This window comes from Oncorhynchus mykiss, chromosome 13 (genome assembly GCF_013265735.2).
Source record: "Oncorhynchus mykiss isolate Arlee chromosome 13, USDA_OmykA_1.1, whole genome shotgun sequence".
In the NCBI taxonomy this organism is placed as follows: Eukaryota; Metazoa; Chordata; class Actinopteri; order Salmoniformes; family Salmonidae; genus Oncorhynchus; species Oncorhynchus mykiss.
This window is the reverse complement of record NC_048577.1, coordinates 70,154,844-70,177,025: the sequence shown is the minus strand read 5'-3', so window position 1 is coordinate 70,177,025 and position 22,182 is coordinate 70,154,844. Positions and strand designations below refer to the sequence as shown.

At 43.0% G+C, this 22,182-nt stretch overlaps 2 protein-coding genes across 2 annotated transcripts in view; one reads left to right on the top strand and one right to left on the bottom strand.

The window, feature by feature from the left end:
- Positions 1-1,508, top strand: part of LOC110485314 (casein kinase I) — an 80,473-nt gene extending 78,965 nt beyond the window's left edge. Inside the window, exon 9 of the mRNA XM_036942050.1 lies at positions 529-1,508. Coding sequence (XP_036797945.1) covers positions 529-579 — 51 coding nt within the window. The 3' untranslated portion in view covers positions 580-1,508. The remainder of the gene's footprint in view (positions 1-528) is intronic.
- A 7,793-nt stretch (positions 1,509-9,301) lies between these two features.
- LOC110487092 (monocarboxylate transporter 4) lies at positions 9,302-21,973 on the bottom strand. Its single transcript, XM_036942049.1, has 8 exons — positions 21,856-21,973; positions 15,998-16,238; positions 15,712-15,855; positions 15,017-15,153; positions 14,217-14,468; positions 12,005-12,232; positions 11,497-11,677; positions 9,302-11,030 (listed from the first exon to the last, which is right to left on the bottom strand). Exons 2-8 carry the CDS (start codon positions 16,218-16,220, stop codon positions 10,525-10,527), a joined length of 1,671 nt encoding a protein of 556 aa, XP_036797944.1. The 5' UTR covers positions 16,221-16,238; positions 21,856-21,973; the 3' UTR covers positions 9,302-10,524.
- Positions 21,974-22,182: the final 209 nt, after the last annotated feature.

Here is a 22,182-nt window from a genome sequence, read left to right as displayed (position 1 = left end):
ACGACATAAGTATTTGATACATCAGAAAAGCAGAACTTAATATTTGGTTCAGAAATCTTTGTTTGCAATTACAGAGATCATACGTTTCCTGTAGTTCTTGACCAGGTTTACACACACTGCAGCAGGGATTTTGGCCCACTCCTCCATACAGACCTTCTCCAGATCCTTCCGGTTTCGGGGCTGTCGCTGGGCAATACGGACTTTCAGCTCCCTCCAAAGATTTTCTATTGGGTTCAGGTCTGGAGACTGGCTAGGCCACTCCAGGACCTTGAGATGCTTCTTACGGAGCCTGGCTGGCTGGCTTGCTTGCTGGCTGGCTGGCTGGCTCTATAACCTGGATGTTTGTAGACTATAGACTGTAATATTTGAGGGCTGTCCCTCCCTCCCTCCCTCCCTCCCTCCCTCTGTGTGTTGTGTTCAACCTCTTAAATCCCTCCAAGTCCCCTTTTCTAACGTGTAATGTCACTATCTATGGCTACTGTACTAACTTCTCTGTCTCTGTCTCTCTGCCCTCTCTGTCGTCTCCAGGCTCTCTCTCGTGTCACCCCCAGTGGCCTCCAGTCAGCAGCCCCTCGATGAGTCCCTCTGCCCCCATCACCACCACCATCACCACCCTGGAGGGTTAAACCATGCACGGCCCTAACCATACCACACACCAACACACACACCATACCACACACCAACACACACTTCAATACCTGGAGGACGCTTACTGAAACAACCAGTCAACCCATCAGATGCCTGGACTCTTACACAATCAACCAATCAAAAGGCAGGACAAGGACCTCGTCATCCGCTAGCAACTCCATCCATCCAACCAGCCAATCAAAACACACAGACTGATGCTCTGCCTCTTTGACATCAACTGATCTCTGCTAAGTAACAAGCTCATGCTGTTGTAACAGGGTGGATGACACACACACTCTCTCTCACACACACACACACACACACTCTCTCTCTCACACACACACACACACACACACACACACACACACACACACACGACTCAGAGAGCGTTCAGCCGTGCTCATCGGGGATGTAAGAGGAGGAGATGACACGGGGATGGAGGAGGAGAAACAAGAGAGGGGGGAAGGAGGGATTTTGTTGCCCCTGGCACACCCAGAACAGTCACTGCCCCCCCACCCCTCTGCTTTCGTGAACCCCAGCGAGGACACTGACATGGGGCACACAGACCTGCTTAACGCCCCTTACACACCTCATCCTCCATCACTTCTCTCCCTCTCTCCTACTCCATCACTTCTCTCTCCTACTCCATCACTTCTCTCTCCTCCTCCATCACTTCTCTCTCCTCCTCCATCACTTCTCTCTCCTCCTCCATCACTTCTCTCTCCTCCTCCATCACTTCTCTCTCCTCCTCCATCACTTCTCTCTCCTCCTCCATCACTTCTCTCTCCTACTCCATCACTTCTCTCTCCTACTCCATCACTTCTGCTGGACCAGATGCTCCTCCCAGCCAGACAGTTCTCCTCCAGAGTTGCTGTCCTGATTAAAACCCATCAGCTTGTTTCTCTTTCCTGTTGTTTTTTTTAACTTTATTTACTTGACTTTTCCTCTGTCTGTATTTTAGGTGAAGTTGAGGGGGGGGGGGGTAGCTGATGTCTTCTCTGCTAGTCAGTCTGTTTCTCCATCACCTCGTCTCTCTTCAGCCTCCTCTTCCTCTTCTGCTGTTGGTGTCCTGGGGCTGAAAGCTGTGAATCACCCGTCTCCACACTCATGTAGCAGTTATTTTTGTTGGTGAACTTGTTGGTCAGTTAAATGTGTGTTGGGGGGGGGGGGGGGGGGTCTGCTTTAAAATGCCTATTTCAACCTATGCTTTCAATCCACCACAATCTCAAACTTTTTATTTTTTATTTTGTTATCAATCAATATTTTAAAATGTTTTTACCGTAATGAAACTACGTTTCTGAGAAAAATGATCTGATAATTGCCAGAGGGCAAAGTTCGGTTTGGTGGATGTACAGGAGACTATCGACCAATGCTACGTTTCTCTCTCTTCTGGTTGTCCTATTGGTTAGTTCAGGACGAGGGCCAACCCACTGGTCACATCATTCAGTGTAGTACTGCCTCAGGGTGTTGTAGGCCTTTTCTGTAGTCTGGGATAAACGGGGTTTAGTGGTAGCCTGTTCCTGGATCAGTTTGTGCTGACTTGTCAACTTTATCACTCAGTGCATTATAATGAGTGACGAGGAGTTGGCAAGAGAGTCCAACCAGATCTGAGACCAGACTAGTTTAGTGCGTCTGTCTTCTGTTGTCATGTATATAGGATGTACCTAGTACTCAACGGTGAAATATCATGTCTGCATTAGGAGCTGGTAGCAGTTCCAGGATCAGATTTATTTGTTTTCCTCCTAATGGTTAAGGTTAGGAGTTAGTTGGATAATCTGATCCTAGATCTGTGGTTAGGGTTAAGTTCTACCTCCAGCTCTGTATTAGCCACTGTGTGTAGTATGATGATGATGATGAAGGTAGTGTATGGGGGGGGGGGGGGGGGTTGAATGCTTCACTCCATTGTAGTTTTGGGTAAGTTAGTTTTAAACCCTCGAACCGACCGGCTGATGGTCTCAAAAAAAAAGAACCTCCCACCTCATTCTCTTCAGTGTGGGATTGTGGGTAATGACGATCAAGGTACACTTGTGTTAAGTACAGTTCTTTACGTGGGATCTCTCGTTTCTCTCTGGGTATGTCATGTCTTTTCCTTCTCTCTCTTTTTATTTCCTTCTTGTTTTGTGTTTGCATATCTACGTGGGGACGGACTACGGAAACCTTGCGTTGGTTCCCACAATGCATCACTCACTGAGTCATGGGAAGTCTTGTCGTCAGTTTTGCTCATCATTTGTAATGCCACTGTATTTGTGTATTTTAAAATTGTGTAAATAAATGAATAAGTCCTTGTACACTTGTGTCACTACAGTTTTCATTGATGAGCATGTGGCTTCAGCAGTCAAACTCTGTTTTATAACGTTGTTAGACTGTTTTATAACGTTAGACTCTGTTTTATATTGTTAGACTGTTTTATAACGTTAGACTCTGTTTTATAGCGTTGTTAGACTCTGTTTTATAGCGTTGTTAGACTGTTTTATAACGTTGTTAGACTCTGTTTTATAACGTTAGACTCTGTTTTATAACGTTAGACTCTGTTTTATAGCGTTGTTAGACTGTTTTATAACGTTAGACTCTGTTTTATAGCGTTGTTAGACTGTTTTATAACGTTACTCTGTTTTATAGCGTTGTTAGGCTCTGTTTTATAGCGTTGTTAGACTGTTTTATAACGTTACTCTGTTTTATAACGTTAGACTCTGTTTTATAACGTTGTTAGACTCTGTTTTATAACGTTACTCTGTTTTATAGCGATGTTAGACTCTGTTTTATAACGTTACTCTGTTTTATAACGTTGTTAGACTCTGTTTTATAACGTTAGACTCTGTTTTATAACGTTAGACTCTGTTTTATAACGTTACTGTGTTTTATAACGTTGTTAGACTGTTTTATAACGTTAGACTCTGTTTTATAGCGTTGTTAGACTGTTTTATAACGTTACTCTGTTTTATAGCGTTGTTAGGCTCTGTTTTATAGCGTTGTTAGACTGTTTTATAACGTTACTCTGTTTTATAACGTTAGACTCTGTTTTATAACGTTGTTAGACTCTGTTTTATAACGTTACTCTGTTTTATAGCGATGTTAGACTCTGTTTTGTAGCGTTGCTACAGGTTAGTGTCGACTTCAAGCTGAACAGAAGTTGGTGTGAACATAGTATGGACAATCTGTACCACTGTAGTCCCCCACTAAGTGGCGCTGTGGGACAACAGGCCCCTTCCCCATTAACCCACTGCTGTAACAGGACAGTTAAACAAGTCTATGTTAATCATGTCGGCATCGAAGAGCGAGATCGCCGAGACCCGTGTCAGCGGGGGCCCTCATGCACGGCTCTGTGTTGTTTTTGGTCGTAGCGTGAAGCATAAAATGCATTGAGTTGGTCTGGTAGAGGGGCATCGTTGGGCAGACCACGGCTGGGTCTTCCTTTTAGAATCTGTAAGGGACTGTGAGCCCTGCCATATGCGGCGGGAGGCCGAGCCTGTGTAATATATGATTCCACCTTGTTTGATGGCTCTGAGGAGGTCGTAGCAGGACTTGTTGTTTCTGTCCACAGCCGTAGCCTCTGGGTTGGCTGCGATAGCTCTGTGTGTGGTAGCCCTGTCCTTTAGTTTAGCACCAACCTCTGTGTTTAATCCTGGGCTTTTGATTGGGGGAAGCGGCGAACCTTCACTGTGGGGACAACTTTGGCAATGCATTTCCTAAATGAAGCCGGTGACTGAGGTCAGCGCTAGCAAAGCAGTCTTGTAGCATAGTCTCGTTAGTCACTTACACCACCCGATGCTGGACACCTACACCACCCGATGTCACAGGAAGGCCATAAAGATCATCAAGGACAACAACCACCCGAGCCACTGCCTGTTCACCCCGCTATCATCCAGAAGGCGAGGTCAGTACAGGTGCATCAAAGCTGGGACCGAGAGACTGAAAAACAGCTTCTATCTCAAGGCCATCAGACTGTTAAACAGCCACCACTAACATTGAGTGGCTGCTGCCAACACACTGACTCAACTCCAGCCACTTTAATAATGGGAATTGATGGGAAATGATGTAAAATATATCACTAGCCACTTTAAACAATGCTACCTAATGTTTACATACCCTACATTATTCATCTCATATGCATACGTATATACTGTACTCTATATCATCGACTGTATCCTTATGTAATACATGTATCACTAGCCACTTTAAACTATGCCACTTTGTTTACATACTCATCTCATATGTATATACTGTACTCGATACCATCTACTGTATCTTGCCTATGCCGCTCTGTACCATCACTCATTCATATATCTTATGTACATATTCTTCATCCCCTTACACTTGTGTCTATAAGGTAGTAGTTTTGGAATTGTTAGCTAGATTACTTGTTGGTTATTACTGCATTGTCGGAACTAGAAGCACAAGCATTTCACTACACTCGCATTAACATCTGCTAACTATGTGTATGTGACAAATAAAATTTGATTTTATAGTTACCACAGACACAACGTCATAAACCTGCCTATTTCTACAATGGATCATCTTAGAGTGACTGTAAACCTAACTGCCTAGCCACACTGCTAACCTTTTTCCTAACCCTAACCTTAAATGAATACCAAAAACTAGTGATAACCCATAGCCTCCGATACGACTGGACAATTTCTCAACGGAACACGTTACGGGTACTTCCTGTTTGAGCTTCTGCTTGTGGACAGGAAGCAGTAGTATAGAGTCGTGATCTGATTTGCAGAAGGGAGGACAAGGGAGGGCCTTGTATGCTTGCTTGTGGTTAGAGTAACAGTGGTCTAGGACTGTATCGACTCTAGTGGTGAAGGAGACGTGTTGATTTGAAGTTGGGTATTACCTGTCTTAAAGAGATTCCCCTGTACTTTTGTATACTTTTTAGCCAGTAGTTCTGAAAGCAGCGTTCATGAGCCAAAAGTGGTCCCTCGAAAGTTGTCACTACGTCACATACTGTATGTGTAGATCCAGTATGGGCACCACGTCCTTCCTCTCTCTCTCTCTCTCGTTCCTCTGTGTTCATCTTGCAATAAATTCCTTGGATTTCCCAAAATCCAGGTTGGATGATGTTTTTTTTTTTAATTCCGGAGGGAATAAGCTGGAAATTCAGAATCCTCCTACCAGGATTTCTGGGGAAACAGGGAATGTTATTGAAAGTACCTGGAATTTTGCAAACATAATCTTCACCCAGGTGAGGTCACAGCCTGCATTCAGCCCACATTATGGCTGCGTCCCAATCGTCTAAAGACGCGTCCTCTGCTTCGTCTACACACAGATCTGAAATTATAGAATGTAGGTGCGAGAAATAATTATCCCTGATGCTTATGAACAATTTGCTTCCACAGCTCAACCGCTTACAGATCAGTGCAGAATGAAAGCTCGTCTTAATTGGACGAGTTCACGAAGGTCTCTCCCTGTTTTCGACCCGTTTGTTTTCCGATTGGTTCCTGATGAGTACGCCCCCAGGTTCACCCAGATGTTCACATATAACACAGGCCCATAGAGGCCTGTGTAAGTACATCAATGCATTTAATACAGGAAGTGTATTATTAGCACATCGAAGACATTGACAAACAGTACACACACTTTGAACACAATACACACGTAGATCATAGAGTGGTTAGGACTGTATAGACCTTCGTGATACATGTCGTAGTACCACAGCATAGAAACACTAATGCACCCCTAGAGACGTCTGTTTTTGGGGGTCGTGAGAGCGGTTTGAAACTAGGAGAAGAACAATATTTTACAAAGGACATATTTGTGTAGTGTGTTTATCAGTAGTTGTGCAATCAATAAAAATGACTACTCCTGTTTGCATTCTTTAGGAAGTTTTAAACAGAAATGAAATTGCTCAACTGACAAATGAACCCAACATAATGTCAACAAGCAACATACACAGGAAATGACCTCAGCGTGGAACATTGTGATTGTGTCAGTGTGTGAGTGTCTGTGTACGTGCATGTGGTTTGTGTAACGATTTTACCAAAGAACCGGAGGAAAGAGGTGACACGCGTTCAATGGAAGCAGCAGATGCTAAAAAGAGGACACACACACACACACACACACACACACAGGGGAAGGAAGGCAGGGTAGTGAGAGCAGCTCTCTCCTTATTTAACATCAACCGGAGTGACGTCAACAAAACCCCAGAACTAGAACATGGCAGTTTATTCAGTCATTATTCATCACTCAGAACAAGTATGACTAAAACACACATGGTTCTACAAGGTCAAGGTGTATACTCAGAACAAGTATGACTGAAACAAACATGGTTCTACAGAGTCAAGGTGTATACTCAGAACAAGTATGACACATGGTTCCACAGAGTCAAGGTGTATACTCAGAACAAGTATGACTAAAACACACATGGTTCCACAGAGTCAAGGTGTATACTCAGAACAAGTATGACTGAAACAAACATGGTTCTACAGAGTCAAGGTGTATACTCAGAACAAGTATGACTGAAACAAACATGGTTCTACAGAGTCAAGGTGTATACTCAGAACAAGTATGACTAAAACACACATGGTTCTACAAAGTCAAGGTGTATACTCAGAACAAGTATGACTGAAACAAACATGGTTCTACAGAGTCAAGGTGTATACTCAGAACAAGTATGACACATGGTTCCACAGAGTCAAGGTGTATACTCAGAACAAGTATGACTAAAACACACATGGTTCCACAGAGTCAAGGTGTATACTCAGAACAAGTATGACTGAAACAAACATGGTTCTACAGAGTCAAGGTGTATACTCAGAACAAGTATGACTGAAACAAACATGGTTCTACAGAGTCAAGGTGTATACTCAGAACAAGTATGACTAAAACACACATGGTTCTACAAAGTCAAGGTGTATACTCAGAACAAGTATGACTAAAACACACATGGTTCCACAGAGTCAAGGTGTATACTCAGAACAAGTATGACAGAAATAACACATGGTTCCACACAGTCGTTGTTGGAAGTGCTCTGATAACCAAAATGAGTTTGGGAAATATTCTAAGGTACTGTTAGTCTTCATGTCTCATCTACTATCTGATGTAACCGAAGTGCCAAACAACAAAAATAATCAGAACTGACTCCAATTAGATATTTAAGGATCTAAACTTGAATAAGATTATAAACATATCGTCTATACTGAGCCACTGACAAGAACAGTAAACCTTGACTTTAAATTGTGGCTTGTTGTTTATGTGGTGTTTTCAGTTCCAACTCTTCGAGGTGTTTAGTTTCATTGTGTAGCTCCCAACAGATTAACAAGGGATGCATCCCAAATCAAATTTTATTTGTCACATACTTCGAATACAACAGGTGTAGTAGACCTCACAGTGAAATGCTGACTTACAAGCCCTTAACCAATAATACAGTTTTAAGAGAAATAAGTGTGAAGAAAGTATTTACTAAAATAAAGTGAAGTAAAAAATTGATAAATAAAAAATGGAAGAAAATAGAAAAATAACAAATAATTAAAGAGCAATAATAAAATAACAGTAGCGAGGCAATATACAGGGGGTACCGGTACAGAGTCAATGTGCGAGGGCACAGGTTAGTTGAGGTAATTGAGGTAATATGTACATGTAGGTAGAGTTAATGCACCCTAGTGGGACCCTAGTCCCTTTCCTTAGTCCCTCCTGAGTGGCACAACGGTCTAAGGCACTGTGTCACAGTGCTAGAGGCGTCACTACAGACCCTGGTTAGATTCCAGGCTGTATCACAACGGTCTAAGGCACTGCGTCACAGTGCTAGAGGTGTCACTACAGACCCTGGTTCGATTCCAGGCTGTATCACAACGGTCTAAGGCACTGTGTCACAGTGCTAGAGGCGTCACTACAGACTATTTGTTCTTAACTGACTAGTTAAATAAATAAATACAAACTTTTGACCAGGGACAATAGTGCACTATATAGGGAACATGGTGCCATTTGGGATGCATCCAAGGTAATAGCCACACCTCCACGTCAACATCGTCTTTATCAGTTAACATGTAGCACTGAGAAAACAGCAGTGAACAAGGAAGTACATTAATAAAATATAACTTATCATGAAACGGAGAGGCTATTAGCCTTCCTTTAACAAATACTGACATAAAGTATCAATACATTTATCAATACATTTATCAATACATGTATACATGTACATGTATCAATACATGTATCAATACATGTATCAATACATTTATCAATACATTTATCAATACATGTATACATGTACATTTATCAATACATTTATCAATACATTTATCAATACATTTATCAATACATGTATCAATACATTTATCAATACATTTATCAATACATGTATACATGTACATTTATCAATACATTTATCAATACATGTATCAATACATTTATCAATACATTTATCAATACATTTATCAATACATTTATCAATACATGTATACATGTACATTTATCAATACATTTATCAATACATGTATCAATACATTTATCAATACATTTATCAATACATGTATCAATACATTTATCAATACATGTATCAATACATTTTTCAATACATTTTTTTAAAGTTTTTTTAGATCTGCATGGGAGGTCATTGGTTTCTCCGGACTGACTGGTTTCTGTCAGACCTAATAACGTCTGGTTCCAAATGGAACACTATTCCCTATATAGTGCACTAGTTTTGAACAGAGCCCTATAGGGACCCTGGTATAAAAAAAAGTAGTGCACTATATAGGGAGTAGAGTTCCATTTGGGACTCACACTGCATCTACAGATTAAACTGTGAAGTCTAGAAACTGTGTGACCTATTTCTGCCATCGTAGTTAATGTTATGACACTGAAACAAACAGAAACAGGGTACCTCTGTCTGGGTGCCATTAGGGAGGTAACCAGGGATACTAGTCTGGTGTTCTCATTGGCATCTCTCTCTCTGGGTGCCATGAGGGAGGTAACCAGGGATACTAGTCTGGTGTTCTCATTGGCATCTCTCTCTCTGGGTGCCATGAGGGAGGTAACCAGGGATACTAGTCTGGTGTTCTCATTGGCATCTCTCTCTCTGGGTGCCATGAGGGAGGTAACCAGGGATACTAGTCTGGTGTTCTCATTGGCATCTCTCTCTCTCTGTGTCCTAGTCTAATAAAGTCTACAATCACTACAAGGTTACAGAGTGAAATTCAACCGTTCAACATCACTATACCTTTAAACGTCTGTGCCAAAGCTCCGAGTGAAATGATATGCATGACAGTAGCCAGATATCTGTCCATTCATTCCTCATTCTGCCACTCAACGGAATGTTGACTGACAGCGGAATGTTCCACGCTGGGTTTGGTTAAAGTTCCGGAACACTTGTAATGTTGTGCTCCAGAGTAACAGTGGTAGGAAGTGACGGTATTTATTCCACATTATTACAGACAACAACATGGTGTCTACCATATCGCCCTGCAGCACTACACACTGGTAGCTGCACAATTCACACGGCAGGGCACAACACTATTAACACAGCTATTCACTTGACATTTATCAGTTTCACTTCACGATTGTGTGTGTGTGTGTGTGTGTGTGTGTGTGTGTGTGTGTGTGTGTGTGTGTGTGTGTGTGTGTGTGTTTGTGTGTGTGTGTGTGTGTGTGTGTGTGTGTGTGTGTGTGCGCCTGTGTGTGTTATTGTTGTTGATATGGCACACAGCCCCACAGAGAACAGCTACACAACATAACAACACAACAACACCTCAACTACATACAGGAGGATACTGCTAGGACCAGCTGTGTCTTCCCCAGTATGCTTCTCTAAGCACTTTCTTGGTCCACTTCTAAGTACACTTTTTAGTGCCCTTCAAAGTACACTGCGGAGTACAATTCTTAGTGCCCTTTAAAGTGCCCTTGGCAGTGTTTAAGTTAAAAGTCTGTAGTTTGTTCTGTGCCAGGTTCTCTTCCATTTTGTTATTCTGGTTCTTTAAGGAAGCTCTCCACTTCTTCTGAGACCACCATTACGCTCTCAGGCCTGATCTCCTCCTTCTTTTTCTCACTGTCTTCCTCGTCCTCCTTTGCTTTCTCAACCGCTTCCTCCTCCATCTCCTTCACCTCCTCTTTCTCCTTCATCGCCTTCACCTCCTCTTTCTCCTTCACCTCCTCTTTCTCCTTCTCCTCTTTCTCCTTCATCTCCTTCACCTCCTCTTTCTTCTTCTCCTCTTTCTCCTTCATCTCCTTCACCTCTTGTTCCCCCTTCTCTACTTCCTCCTCCTCCTCTTCCTCAGCGGCAACAGGCTTGTTGAGAAGCTCCATTTCCGCGGAAACCGTTCCGTTCTCCAGTTCCGCAGCGGGTTCCGAGGGCTTCTTCCTGATGAACAGGAAGTTACACGTGGCCAGGACCACGGCGGCGAGGACCACCTCAATTCCTGCCAGCAGGAACACGTACATGTAGTTCTTAGTGGCGTCCAGCAGCCGACCTGAGGAGGGAGAGAGGGAGGGAGGAGGAGGGAGAGAGAGAGAGAGAGGAGGGAGAGAGAGAGAGAGAGGAGAGAGAGAGAGAGAGGAGGGAGAGAGAGAGAGAGGAGGGAGAGAGAGAGAGAGAGAGAGGATGAGGAGGGAGAGAGAGGGAGGAGGAGGGAGAGGGAGAGAGGGAGAGAGAGAGAGTAGGAGGGAGAGGGAGAGAGAGAGGGAGGAGGAGGGAGAGAGAGAGAGGGAGAGAGAGAGGGAGGGAGGGAGGAGGAGAGAGAGAGAGAGGGAGGAGGAGGGAGAGAGGGAGAGAGAGAGAGAGGAGGAGGAGGGAGAGAGGGAGAGGGAGGAGGGAGAGGAGAGAGATCAGAAGGGAGAGGAAACTGGATAAATTCTCCATTATATTTATCTAACCTTAACCTTAACCCTAACCTAGCCCTAACCCAACCTCCACCTGTTAATCCTGTGTGTACTAACCTGCTCCAGGTGGTCCCACCAGCACAGCAATAGCTTCCATGAGCAACACCAGTCCTATAGCGCTGGAGAATTTCTCCGTGCCAACGATCGCCATGAGAACCTCAAACTGTAGCGCCCCGACCATGCCGTAGGAGATCCCGAAGAACACACAGAACACCACCAGAGACGGGTAGTCCTTCGCCTACAGGTGACATGGAAACCAGATAGTATTTACAGTAACATTTTACAGTATTTACAGTAACATTTTACAGTATTTACAGTATTTACAGTAACATTTTACAGTATTTACAGTAACATTTTACAGTATTTACAGTAACATTTTACAGTATTTACAGGATACCAACAGTAACAGTATTGATACAGTAACACCAGGGATGTTAACAACACATATGTGTAGTTTAGATGCTGTATGTATCATCAGTCAATACAACAAACAGAAATGTACACATGACAACCAAATCAACCTCAACAAGCCAACACATTACTGTAATTACACGCCCAGCCCTACCTGAGATCCCACCAGGTCAGTGCATCCATTAAAGATCATGGCAAAGCTGAACAGGTAAACAACTCTGGGCCTGACCCACTTCAGCCCAGCGATGATGCCACAGGTGGGCCGGGCGAAGATGTCTATGAAGCCGAGGATGGATAGGAGGAGGGCCGACTTGGTGTCTTCGTTGCCCAGCTCTTTGGCATAGCTCACCACGAACACCGGCGGCACAAACAGACCCAGAACCTAGGACAGGATCAGATGAACTCTTAACCATGTCAATTTGAAACGAAGGACGACTATTTAATTGCAGTCAAGTGACATGAATACAAAAAACTAATTAAAAACCTAGAAGAACTAATTAATTAAAACATGGAAGAACTAATTAATTAAAACATAGAAGAACTAATTAATTAAAACATAGAAGAACTAATTAATTAAAACATAGAAGAACTAATTAATTAAAACACAGAAGAACTAATTAATTAAAACATAGAATAACTAATTAATTAAAACATAGAAGAACTAATTAATTAAAACACAGAATAACTAATTAATTAAAACATAGAATAACTAATTAATTAAAACATAGAAGAACTAATTAATTAAAACATAGAATAACTAATTAATTAAAACATAGAAGAACTAATTAATTAAAACATAGAAGAACTAATTAATTAAAACATAGAATAACTAATTAATTAAAACACAGAATAACAAATTAATTAAAACATAGAATAACTAATTAATTAAAACATAGAATAACTAATTAATTAAAACATAGAAGAACTAATTAATTAAAACACAGAATAACTAATTAATTAAAACATAGAATAACTAATTAATTAAAACATAGAAGAACTAATTAATTAAAACATAGAATAACTAATTAATTAAAACATAGAAGAACTAATTAATTAAAACATAGAATAACTAATTAATTAAAACATAGAAGAACTAATTAATTAAAACACAGAATAACTAATTAATTAAAACATAGAATAACTAATTAATTAAAACATAGAAGAACTAATTAATTAAAACATAGAATAACTAATTAATTAAAACATAGAAGAACTAATTAATTAAAACATAGAAGAACTAATTAATTAAAACATAGAATAACTAATTAATTAAAACACAGAATAACAAATTAATTAAAACATAGAATAACTAATTAATTAAAACATAGAAGAACTAATTAATTAAAACATAGAAGAACTAATTAATTAAAACATAGAAGAACTAATTAATTCAAACATAGAAGAACTAATTAATTAAAACATAGAACTATAGAAGAATAGAAGAACTATAGCTTCTACTTTGTAGTTTATCTTCAAGTCATTTAAAATGAAGACACTTTTTTTTCAATTATTGAATTGTAATTTCACTTTTCTTAGGACTCTGGTCAAAAGTAGTGCACTATATAGGGAATAGGGTGCCATAGAGCTCTGGTCAGGAGTAGTGCACTACATAGGGAATAGGGTGCCATAGAGCTCTGGTCAAAAGTAGTGCACTATATAGGGAATAGGGTGCCATAGAGCTCTGGTCAGGAGTAGTGCACTATATAGGGAATAGGGTGCCATAGAGCTCTGGTCAGGAGTAGTGCACTATATAGGGAATAGGGTGCCATAGAGCTCTGGTCAGGAGTAGTGCACTATATAGGGAATAGGGTGCCATAGAGCTCTGGTCAGGAGTAGTGCACTATATAGGGAATAGGGTGCCATAGAGCTCTGGTCAGGAGTAGTGCACTATATAGGGAATAGGGTGCCATAGAGCTCTGGTCAGGAGTAGTGCACTATATAGGGAATAGGGTGCCATAGAGCTCTGGTCAGGAGTAGTGCACTATATAGGGAATAGGGTGCCATAGAGCTCTGGTCAGGAGTAGTGCACTATATAGGGAATAGGGTGCCATAGAGCTCTGGTCAGGAGTAGTGCACTATATAGGGAATAGGGTGCCATAGAGCTCTGGTCAGGAGTAGTGCACTACATAGGGAATAGGGTGCCATAGAGCTCTGGTCAGGAGTAGTGCACTATATAGGGAATAGGGTGCCATAGAGCTCTGGTCAGGAGTAGTGCACTATATAGGGAATAGGGTGCCATAGAGCTCTGGTCAGGAGTAGTGCACTACATAGGGAATAGGGTGCCATAGAGCTCTGGTCAGGAGTAGTGCACTATATATAGGGAATAGGGTGCCATTTGGGACAGTATTGTTCCTGTTCTGACTCACCATAATAGATGCAGCTATGGTGTAGATCAGGAAACCCCTGTCCTTAAACACACTGAAGTCCAGGAGAGGTTTGGGTCTGGACTGGGTCTTCTCTACCTCCAACTCTTTTCCCTCCTTCTCAACGTCTTCCCGCTGGGGGGGTTTAGGAGGGGCCACTAGGGGCCTCATGAGGGCCGCGCAGGCGCAGCAGTTGAGCAGGAGCCCTCCGAGGATGAGGAAGCCTCCTCTCCAACCGTACTGGTACTGCAACAGCTGGAAGAGACAGCAGGGTTAAGGTCGGGGTTAGGGTCAAAGGTTAGAGGTGTAATGTAGAAGGGAGAGGCAGCAAAGGGTGATGGGGCTCCCAGCAGCAGGGTTATGGTTAGGGGTCAGGGGTCAGACGTTAGAGGTGTAATGTAGAGGGGAGAGGAAGCAAAGGGTGATGGGGCTCCCAGCAGCAGGGTTATGGTTAGGGGTTAGGGGTGTAGTGTCGTACCTGTCCCAGAGGTGATAAACAGCAGAGGGCCACAGGGCTCCCAGCAGCAGGGTTATGGTTAGGGGTTAGGGGTCAGGGGTTAGGGGTCAGATGTTAGTGGTGTAGTGTCGTACCTGTCCCAGAGGTGATAAACAGCAGAGGGCCACAGGGATCCCAGCAGCAGAGTTATGGTTAGGGGTTAGGGGTCAGGGGTTAGGGGTCAGATGTTAGTGGTGTAGTGTCGCACCTGTCCCAGAGGTGATAAACAGCAGAGGGCCACAGGGATCCCAGCAGCAGAGTTATGGTTAGGGGTTAGGGGTCAGTGGTTAGGGGTGTTGTGTTGTACCTGTCCCAGAGGTGATAAGCAGCAGAGGGCCACAGGACTCCCAGCAGCAGCCAGGCCGTTAGCCAGGGGCCTCTTCTCACTGAAGTAGCGATTCAGCATGATCAGAGACGGCTGAAAGTTCAACGCCAGGCCCAGACCTGGAGGACAGGGGGACAGGAGAGGACTGTCAAAGAATTAGGAGACATACAGTATCACATTGATGTCGCTGATGGTCACACACGTTGGTGTATGTGACCAACCTGTAATGACTCCAGTAGAGAGGTAGATGTGGACCAACCTGTAATGACTCCAGTAGAGAGGTAGATGTGGACCAACCTGTAATGACTCCAGTAGACAGGTAGATGTGGACCAACCTGTAATGACTCCAGTAGAGAGGTAGATGTGGACCAACCTGTAATGACTCCAGTAGAGAGGTAGATGTGGACCAACCTGTAGTGACTCCAGTAGACAGGTAGATGTGGACCAACCTGTAATGACTCCAGTAGAGAGGTAGATGTGGACCAACCTGTAATGACTCCAGTGGAGAGGTAGATGTGGACCAACCTGTAATGACTCCAGTAGAGAGGTAGATGTGGACCAACCTGTAATGACTCCAGTAGAGAGGTAGATGTGGACCAACCTGTAATGACTCCAGTAGACAGGTAGATGTGGACCAACCTGTAATGACTCCAGTAGAGAGGTAGATGTGGACCAACCTGTAATGACTCCAGTGGAGAGGTAGATGTGGATGATGCTGGTGGAGAAGGAAGACAGAATCATCCCCAGAGAGGCAAAAAGTCCCCCCACCATCATCACCGGACGACACCCGTAACGATTCACCAACACACTGCACAGAGGACCTGCAGGGAGAGGAACACACACATATCGAATCTGTGTGTGTGTGTGTGTGTGTGTGTGTGTGTGTGTGTGTGTGTGTGTGTGTGTGTGTGTGTGTGTGTGTGTGTGTGTGTGTGTGTGTGTGTGTGTGTGTACATCCTCTACCTGTGCCGTACAGCATAGCCAGCAGAATAGATGAGATCCATGCTGTGTCGCTGTACCCCACGTCGAACTCTCTGATCAGTTCCTTGAAGAACACGCTGACAGCCTTGGGGAAGGCGTAGGAGAACCCAGTGATGACGAAACAGCCGGACAGCACAGCCCAGCCCCAACCCCCGTCTGGTGCCTTCACCCCCCCAGGTCCCTCGTCCACCACCACACCTCCCATGGTCCTCTAACTTTGGATCTGAGAGGAGAAAGAGGAAGGGGGTGGGTTATGGTATAGCTAACTCTGGGGGGGGTAGTCCTGATTGGGACTCGAACCCAGGTCCAGCGTCTGTCAACCCAACACCTTAGCTGTTACACCAAGAGATCCAAAGCTCTTGACGAGGTTGCTAGGTGTTGGGATTAGTCCTGCCCGGGACTCGAACCCAGGTCCAGCGTCTGTCAACCCAACACCTTAGCTGTTACACCAAGAGATCCAAAGCTCTTGACGAGGTTGCTAGGTGTTGGGATTAAAGGTCGCTACAATATAAATAGAATTCATAGAACATGCATAATCAGCGTAGATCTAACATTGTATACCGGTAGTAACACAACTTCCTATCTGTATCCTAAGCCTCGTAACCATGTTGTCATTGCATTAAATTATTACTGTGTTGAATTTTATTTTAACCTTTATTGAACTGCGCAAGTCAGTTAACAAACGAATTCTTATTTACAACGACGGCCTACACCAGGCCAAACCCAGACGATGATGGGCCAAATGTACACCGCCCTATGGGACTCCCAATCACAGCCGGTTGTGATACAGCCTGGATTCTAACCAGGCTGTCTGTAGTGACGCCTCTAGTACTGAGATGCAGTGCCTTGGACCGCTGTGATACAGCCTGGGATCGAACCCAGGTCTGTAGTGACGCCTCAAGCACTGAGATGCAGTGCCTTGGACCGCTGTGATACAGCCTGGAATCGAACCAGGGTGTCTGTAGTGACGCCTCTAGCACTGAGATGCAGTGCCTTGGACCGCTGTGATACAGCCTGGGATCGAACCCAGGTCTGTAGTGACGCCTCAAGCACTGAGATGCAGTGCCTTAGACCGCTGTGCCACTCGGGAGCCCCTAGATGAATAAATGTTGTTGAATAAATGATATATTGATTAAATGACATATTGATTAAATGACATATTGATTAAATGATATATTGATTAAATTATATATTGATTAAATGATATATTGATTAAATGATATATTGATTAAATGATATATTGATTAAATGACATATTGATTAAATGATATATTGATTAAATGATATATTGATTAAATGATATATTGATTAAATGATATATTGATTAAATGATATATTGATTAAATGATATATTGATTAAATGATATATTGATTAAATGATATATTGATTAAATGACATATTGATTAAATGACATATTGATTAAATGACATATTGATTAAATTATATATTGATTAAATGATATATTGATTAAATGACATATTGATTAAATGACATATTGATTAAATGATATATTGATTAAATGACATATTGATTAAATGACATATTGATTAAATGACATATTGATTAAATGACATATTGATTAAATGACATATTGATTAAATTATATATTGATTAAATGATATATTGATTAAATGACATATTGATTAAATGACATATTGATTAAATGACATATTGATTAACAGATTGCATGAAGTGGCTTGGCCTTGGTCTGTATTCATTGTGCAACAGCAGGTTGGAAATCAGACAGAAAAGTTCAATATAAATACAATCCATTATTTACTCTCCATATCCCGGCCAGGTGACCTTGCACACCTGGAGGACACTACAGTGTTGCAATCATCTTTGCTGTGTGTGTACTTTCAGAAATATATTCTGCTTACCCCCCCATATATACACACAGTCTGTAATAATCACACTCACCACCACCATCACAATATATATGACTTACAAACATAGCTACAGGAGGCTGACTGATTACACCGAGAGTAATGGCTAGCCATGGCTCCATGGAGAGCCGTAATGGACTCTGGAGATTTACAGTTTCACTTCAGCAATGGAGAAAGCAATGGGTTTTAGTGCCACCGCCACACATCAGCAACCATGGCAGCCCCCCCAGGCCAAGCATTCTCTGAGGGATATTTATGACCAAGACACCATCGATACAGAGAGCTAGCCACGCACGCACACACACACACACACACACACACACACACACACACACACACACACACACACACACACACACACACACACACAGGAAGGAGTTATCTGTGCTGTGCTGCAGTTTCTCAGAAACAATGGATTTAACTTCCATAAACACAATGGGGCTATTCTGATATGCTTGAGGCTGACTTTAATCAAATATTCTCAATGCCAAAATCCTTTACAACATTTGACAGGATTTTTTCCTATAATAGGTTGTTAGTGGGACTGTTAATATACTAATGAGCTTTATGAGATCTATGTCTGGTGTGTCTAGTCTATAGAGGTTGGTAGTAGATCTATGTCTGGTGTGTCTAGTCTATAGAGGTTGGTAGTAGATCTATGTCTGGTGTGTCTAGTCTGCAGCCTGGTCTAGTCTAGCAGTGGGCCTATAGCCTAACTGACACCTGTTGTAGCCCAATTAGAGCTTATAACCTAATGCAGATCCTGCGCGAGAACGAATCAGTTAGAGAAGAGGAAAGAGTGCCTCCCACTGGCCCTTCAAACACCCCTTTCAGAAGCATCTGGTCTCCCATCCAGGGACGAACACTGCTTAGCTCCGTGATTGAGAGCCCCATAGGACGGCACACAACGGGCCCAGCGGTTGGGCCAGGGGTAGGCCGTAATTGGAAATAAGAATGTGTAAAAACATCTGGGGTCGCTCTCCTTTCTCGCGCATCCTTGGAATGTCTTCACGTGGACAAGTTTAAAGCCAACACTCAATTAATTCTCTGGAGCGCAGCTTTAAAGGGACGGATTGACCGTGACACAGTTCTGTTTCCATCTTGAAGAAAGACTGATACTGAGAACCCAAACAAAGTCATTCCCCTTTAAGACCCGACATATAGGCCTATCTCATAAATATACCTGCTACCATAGCCCACTATGTTGTGCGGGCATAACGGTCCTTTGAATGCCTAACCTACAGCAAATATAGTATTATAAAAACAGCACTATTAACAAATGTTTTTATTTGAATGTCCAAAAACCTATGAGCTGTGTAAGACAAGACGTCGACTGCGCTCCGAATGTGTTATAGAGATACGGTGCGCGCATCACTAGCGGTTATGGAAAGCCAAAAACTATAAGGGGTTGTCACTAGTTATCACAGCCACAAAGTCAAATTTGGCTGACTTCGGTTGACAGTTGGACGATGTTTCCTCCGACACATTGGTGCGGCTGGCTTCCGAGTTAAGCGGGTAGTGTGTCGAGAAGCAGTGCGGCTTGGCAGGGCTGTGTTTCGGACGCATGGCTCTCGACCTTCGCTTCTCCGGAGTCGGTAGGGTAGTTGCAGAGATGAGACAAGAGCGTAACTACCAATTGGATTTCACGAAATTGGGGCGAAAAAAAGGGTAAAGAAAATTATAAATAATAATGGAAAAAATATATATATATATTGAACCACATCAACCTTCCCATCATTAGTATCATCACTTCACAGAACTCTCCTTTAACAGAAAACTCTGAGGTGAACGCAGCCCGCCGCCGTCAATGAGTGAACCCTCCGATGTCACAGTTTGACGTGTATGTTCTTGTTAGGGTCTCTGCTTTATAAAGTGTGATCATGTGCATAAGCTAACAGGGTCTGTGGGTCATTCACCTGACAGGACAGAGATGGATTCGCTGACCATAAGGTAGAGCACAATTTCCTAGAAACGCGGTACAGCAAGTCAGCCTGTGTTGGTGTCCTTGTCAAGCCACGTCTGGAACGTGACCAGCGTGCTGAATTGATCAATTTATGATTTATAACAACGTGTTATGGGGATCATGGATGATATTCTCTCTCGCTCTCTCTCTCTCTCTCTCTCGCGCTCTCTCTCTCGATCTCTCGCGCTCTCTCTCTCTCTCTCTCTCTCTCTCTCTCTCTCACACACACGCACACACAGTATTGCGCAGTTAACCTTGTGGGGACATTCAAAATCCAATTTTCCTTAACCCCTAACCTTAACCCTAACCCAAAAACATAACCTTAACCCTAATCCTAAACCTAACCCTAGCTCCTAACCCGAACCAAACAACTAACCCTAGCTCCTAACCCTAAACCTAATTCTAAAACTAATTCTAACCTTAACCCTAAACCCCCCAGAAATAGCATTTGACCACGTGGGGACCAACAAAATGTACCCAGTTGGTCAAATGTTTGTTTGTCTATTATTCTTGTGGGGACTTCTGGTATATTTAAACACTTCCACACACACACACACACACACACACACACACACACACACACACACACACACACACACACACACACACACACACACACACACCCCCCCCCCCACACACACACACACACACACACACACACCTGGTCCCTGAGAGATGTGAAGTGAGAATACATGGTTTCAGCTTCGCAAGGTATTGTTACATCAGCTGAGCAACTCTGCGCAGATGCTAATGTGGGCACCAGGCAGAAGAACCACATAGATAGACTCTTCAAATAGTGAGAGAGCCAACGAGATGACGATTGACGTGAAAGTAAAAAGCACATTACAGGTGTGCGCGTTCATCGTGAAATATGATGGTGCGCTCAAAATAGAGTTTGGCATCTCCAAACTCACAGACACATAACACGGACCTGGTATGATGTCGATGGACTACTTCATGTTCTATTCATCCCACATAGCTTGTTGGGGGACAGGGGACCCTAGAACTGGGCTAGAGATAGGCCTACAGTATAGAGATTTCCCGGAGCTATGTCATCTGGGCTACGTCACTACAGTCGCCCCACTCTGCGATGATGCGCAAAGTTCCATCTGAGCGTTCGTTTTGGCGCATAGCCTGCATGTTTATCCCGTTGTTAACTTGACCGTTGTAAAATGTAAAATATATTAAGCCTACGTGTAACCAAAAACAAGACTTACCGAAGCTACAGGTTGATATTTGAGCCTCTCAGCGGTTGTGATAGACATCGCCTATTTCATGATGTTGATGGCGACACGCTGTTCGGAGAAGAGAGGAACCTGTTGTTACACCCCCCCCACAACCGGTCCCCAGTATGCCGTGGCCGGTGTCACGACTATAGCGCACACCCAGCTGAATGAATGGCCTGTCACTTATTATAAGGGTTATTAATAACGGATTTATAATATACTATTTTTGGTCAATAATAAAATGACATGCCCTGATGCCTACTTATAAAATAATAGAAATAGACACATTCTTAAAAGGTAATATACTAAAAAATAATAATTTCATAATCTCTCATCCATCCATCCCATTCTCTCTGTCATAATGACATATTTTTGATAGTCTCCATCATTACATAGCCTCAGTTACTCAACCGACCTTCCAGACAGTCAGCAACAACAGCATGGTTGGTTCCCAATTCCATACAAAATAACTATATCCCATTGTGGCAGCTGAGGAGGATTTCTCACTTCCAACATCATCATCATCATCATCATAACAGATAATAACAAAATCATCGTGTCATCGTTATCTGTGTTGCCCCTCTGCCCCTCTTCCAACAATGATTTCCTTTACAGCCTATAATGACAGTGATAGTGGTACGTACCTTAGGGATGCTCTGCTCGCTGAGCTCAGAACAGTCTGTATGCTATCCTGGGCGCTCTCTGCCCCTCTTCCAACAATGATTTCCTTTACAGCCTATAATGACAGTGATAGTGGTACGTACCTTAGGGATGCTCTGCTCGCGGATCTCAGAACGGTCTGTATGCTATCCTGGGCGCTCTCTCTGCCACCTTGTACTGTTCTATCACGTTCAGTCCGGCACGTATGAGAACTGCGACGTCAGCGAAGTGGAAAAAAGGAAACTCCCCCACTTACTCACAACTACAGAGATAGAGATAGTCCTAGTGTCGGCAGCGTTTAGAGTGACAGCCCGTTTCCGGTTTGGTGGTTGGTGACGCAACAGTGACTGTAACTGATGTATTCATTTCCTTTTCTATTTCCTGCATTTTTTAAGTATTTTTTTTCCACTTATGGTCTCATAATAAGTCAA

What these genes read in the sequence shown, in the direction of transcription:
- LOC110487092 (XM_036942049.1), bottom strand. Translation starts at nt 16,220, where the DNA reads ATGGGAGGTGTGGTGGTGGACGAGGGACCTGGGGGGGTGAAGGCACCA. An exon ending in CTCCACTGGAGTCATTACAG is followed by an intron (nt 15,154 to 15,711) that starts GTTGGTCCACAT and finishes CCTGTCCTCCAG; the next exon opens with GTCTGGGCCTGGCGTTGAAC. An exon ending in CCATAGCTGCATCTATTATG is followed by an intron (nt 12,233 to 14,216) that starts GTGAGTCAGAAC and finishes ATCCTGTCCTAG; the next exon opens with GTTCTGGGTCTGTTTGTGCC.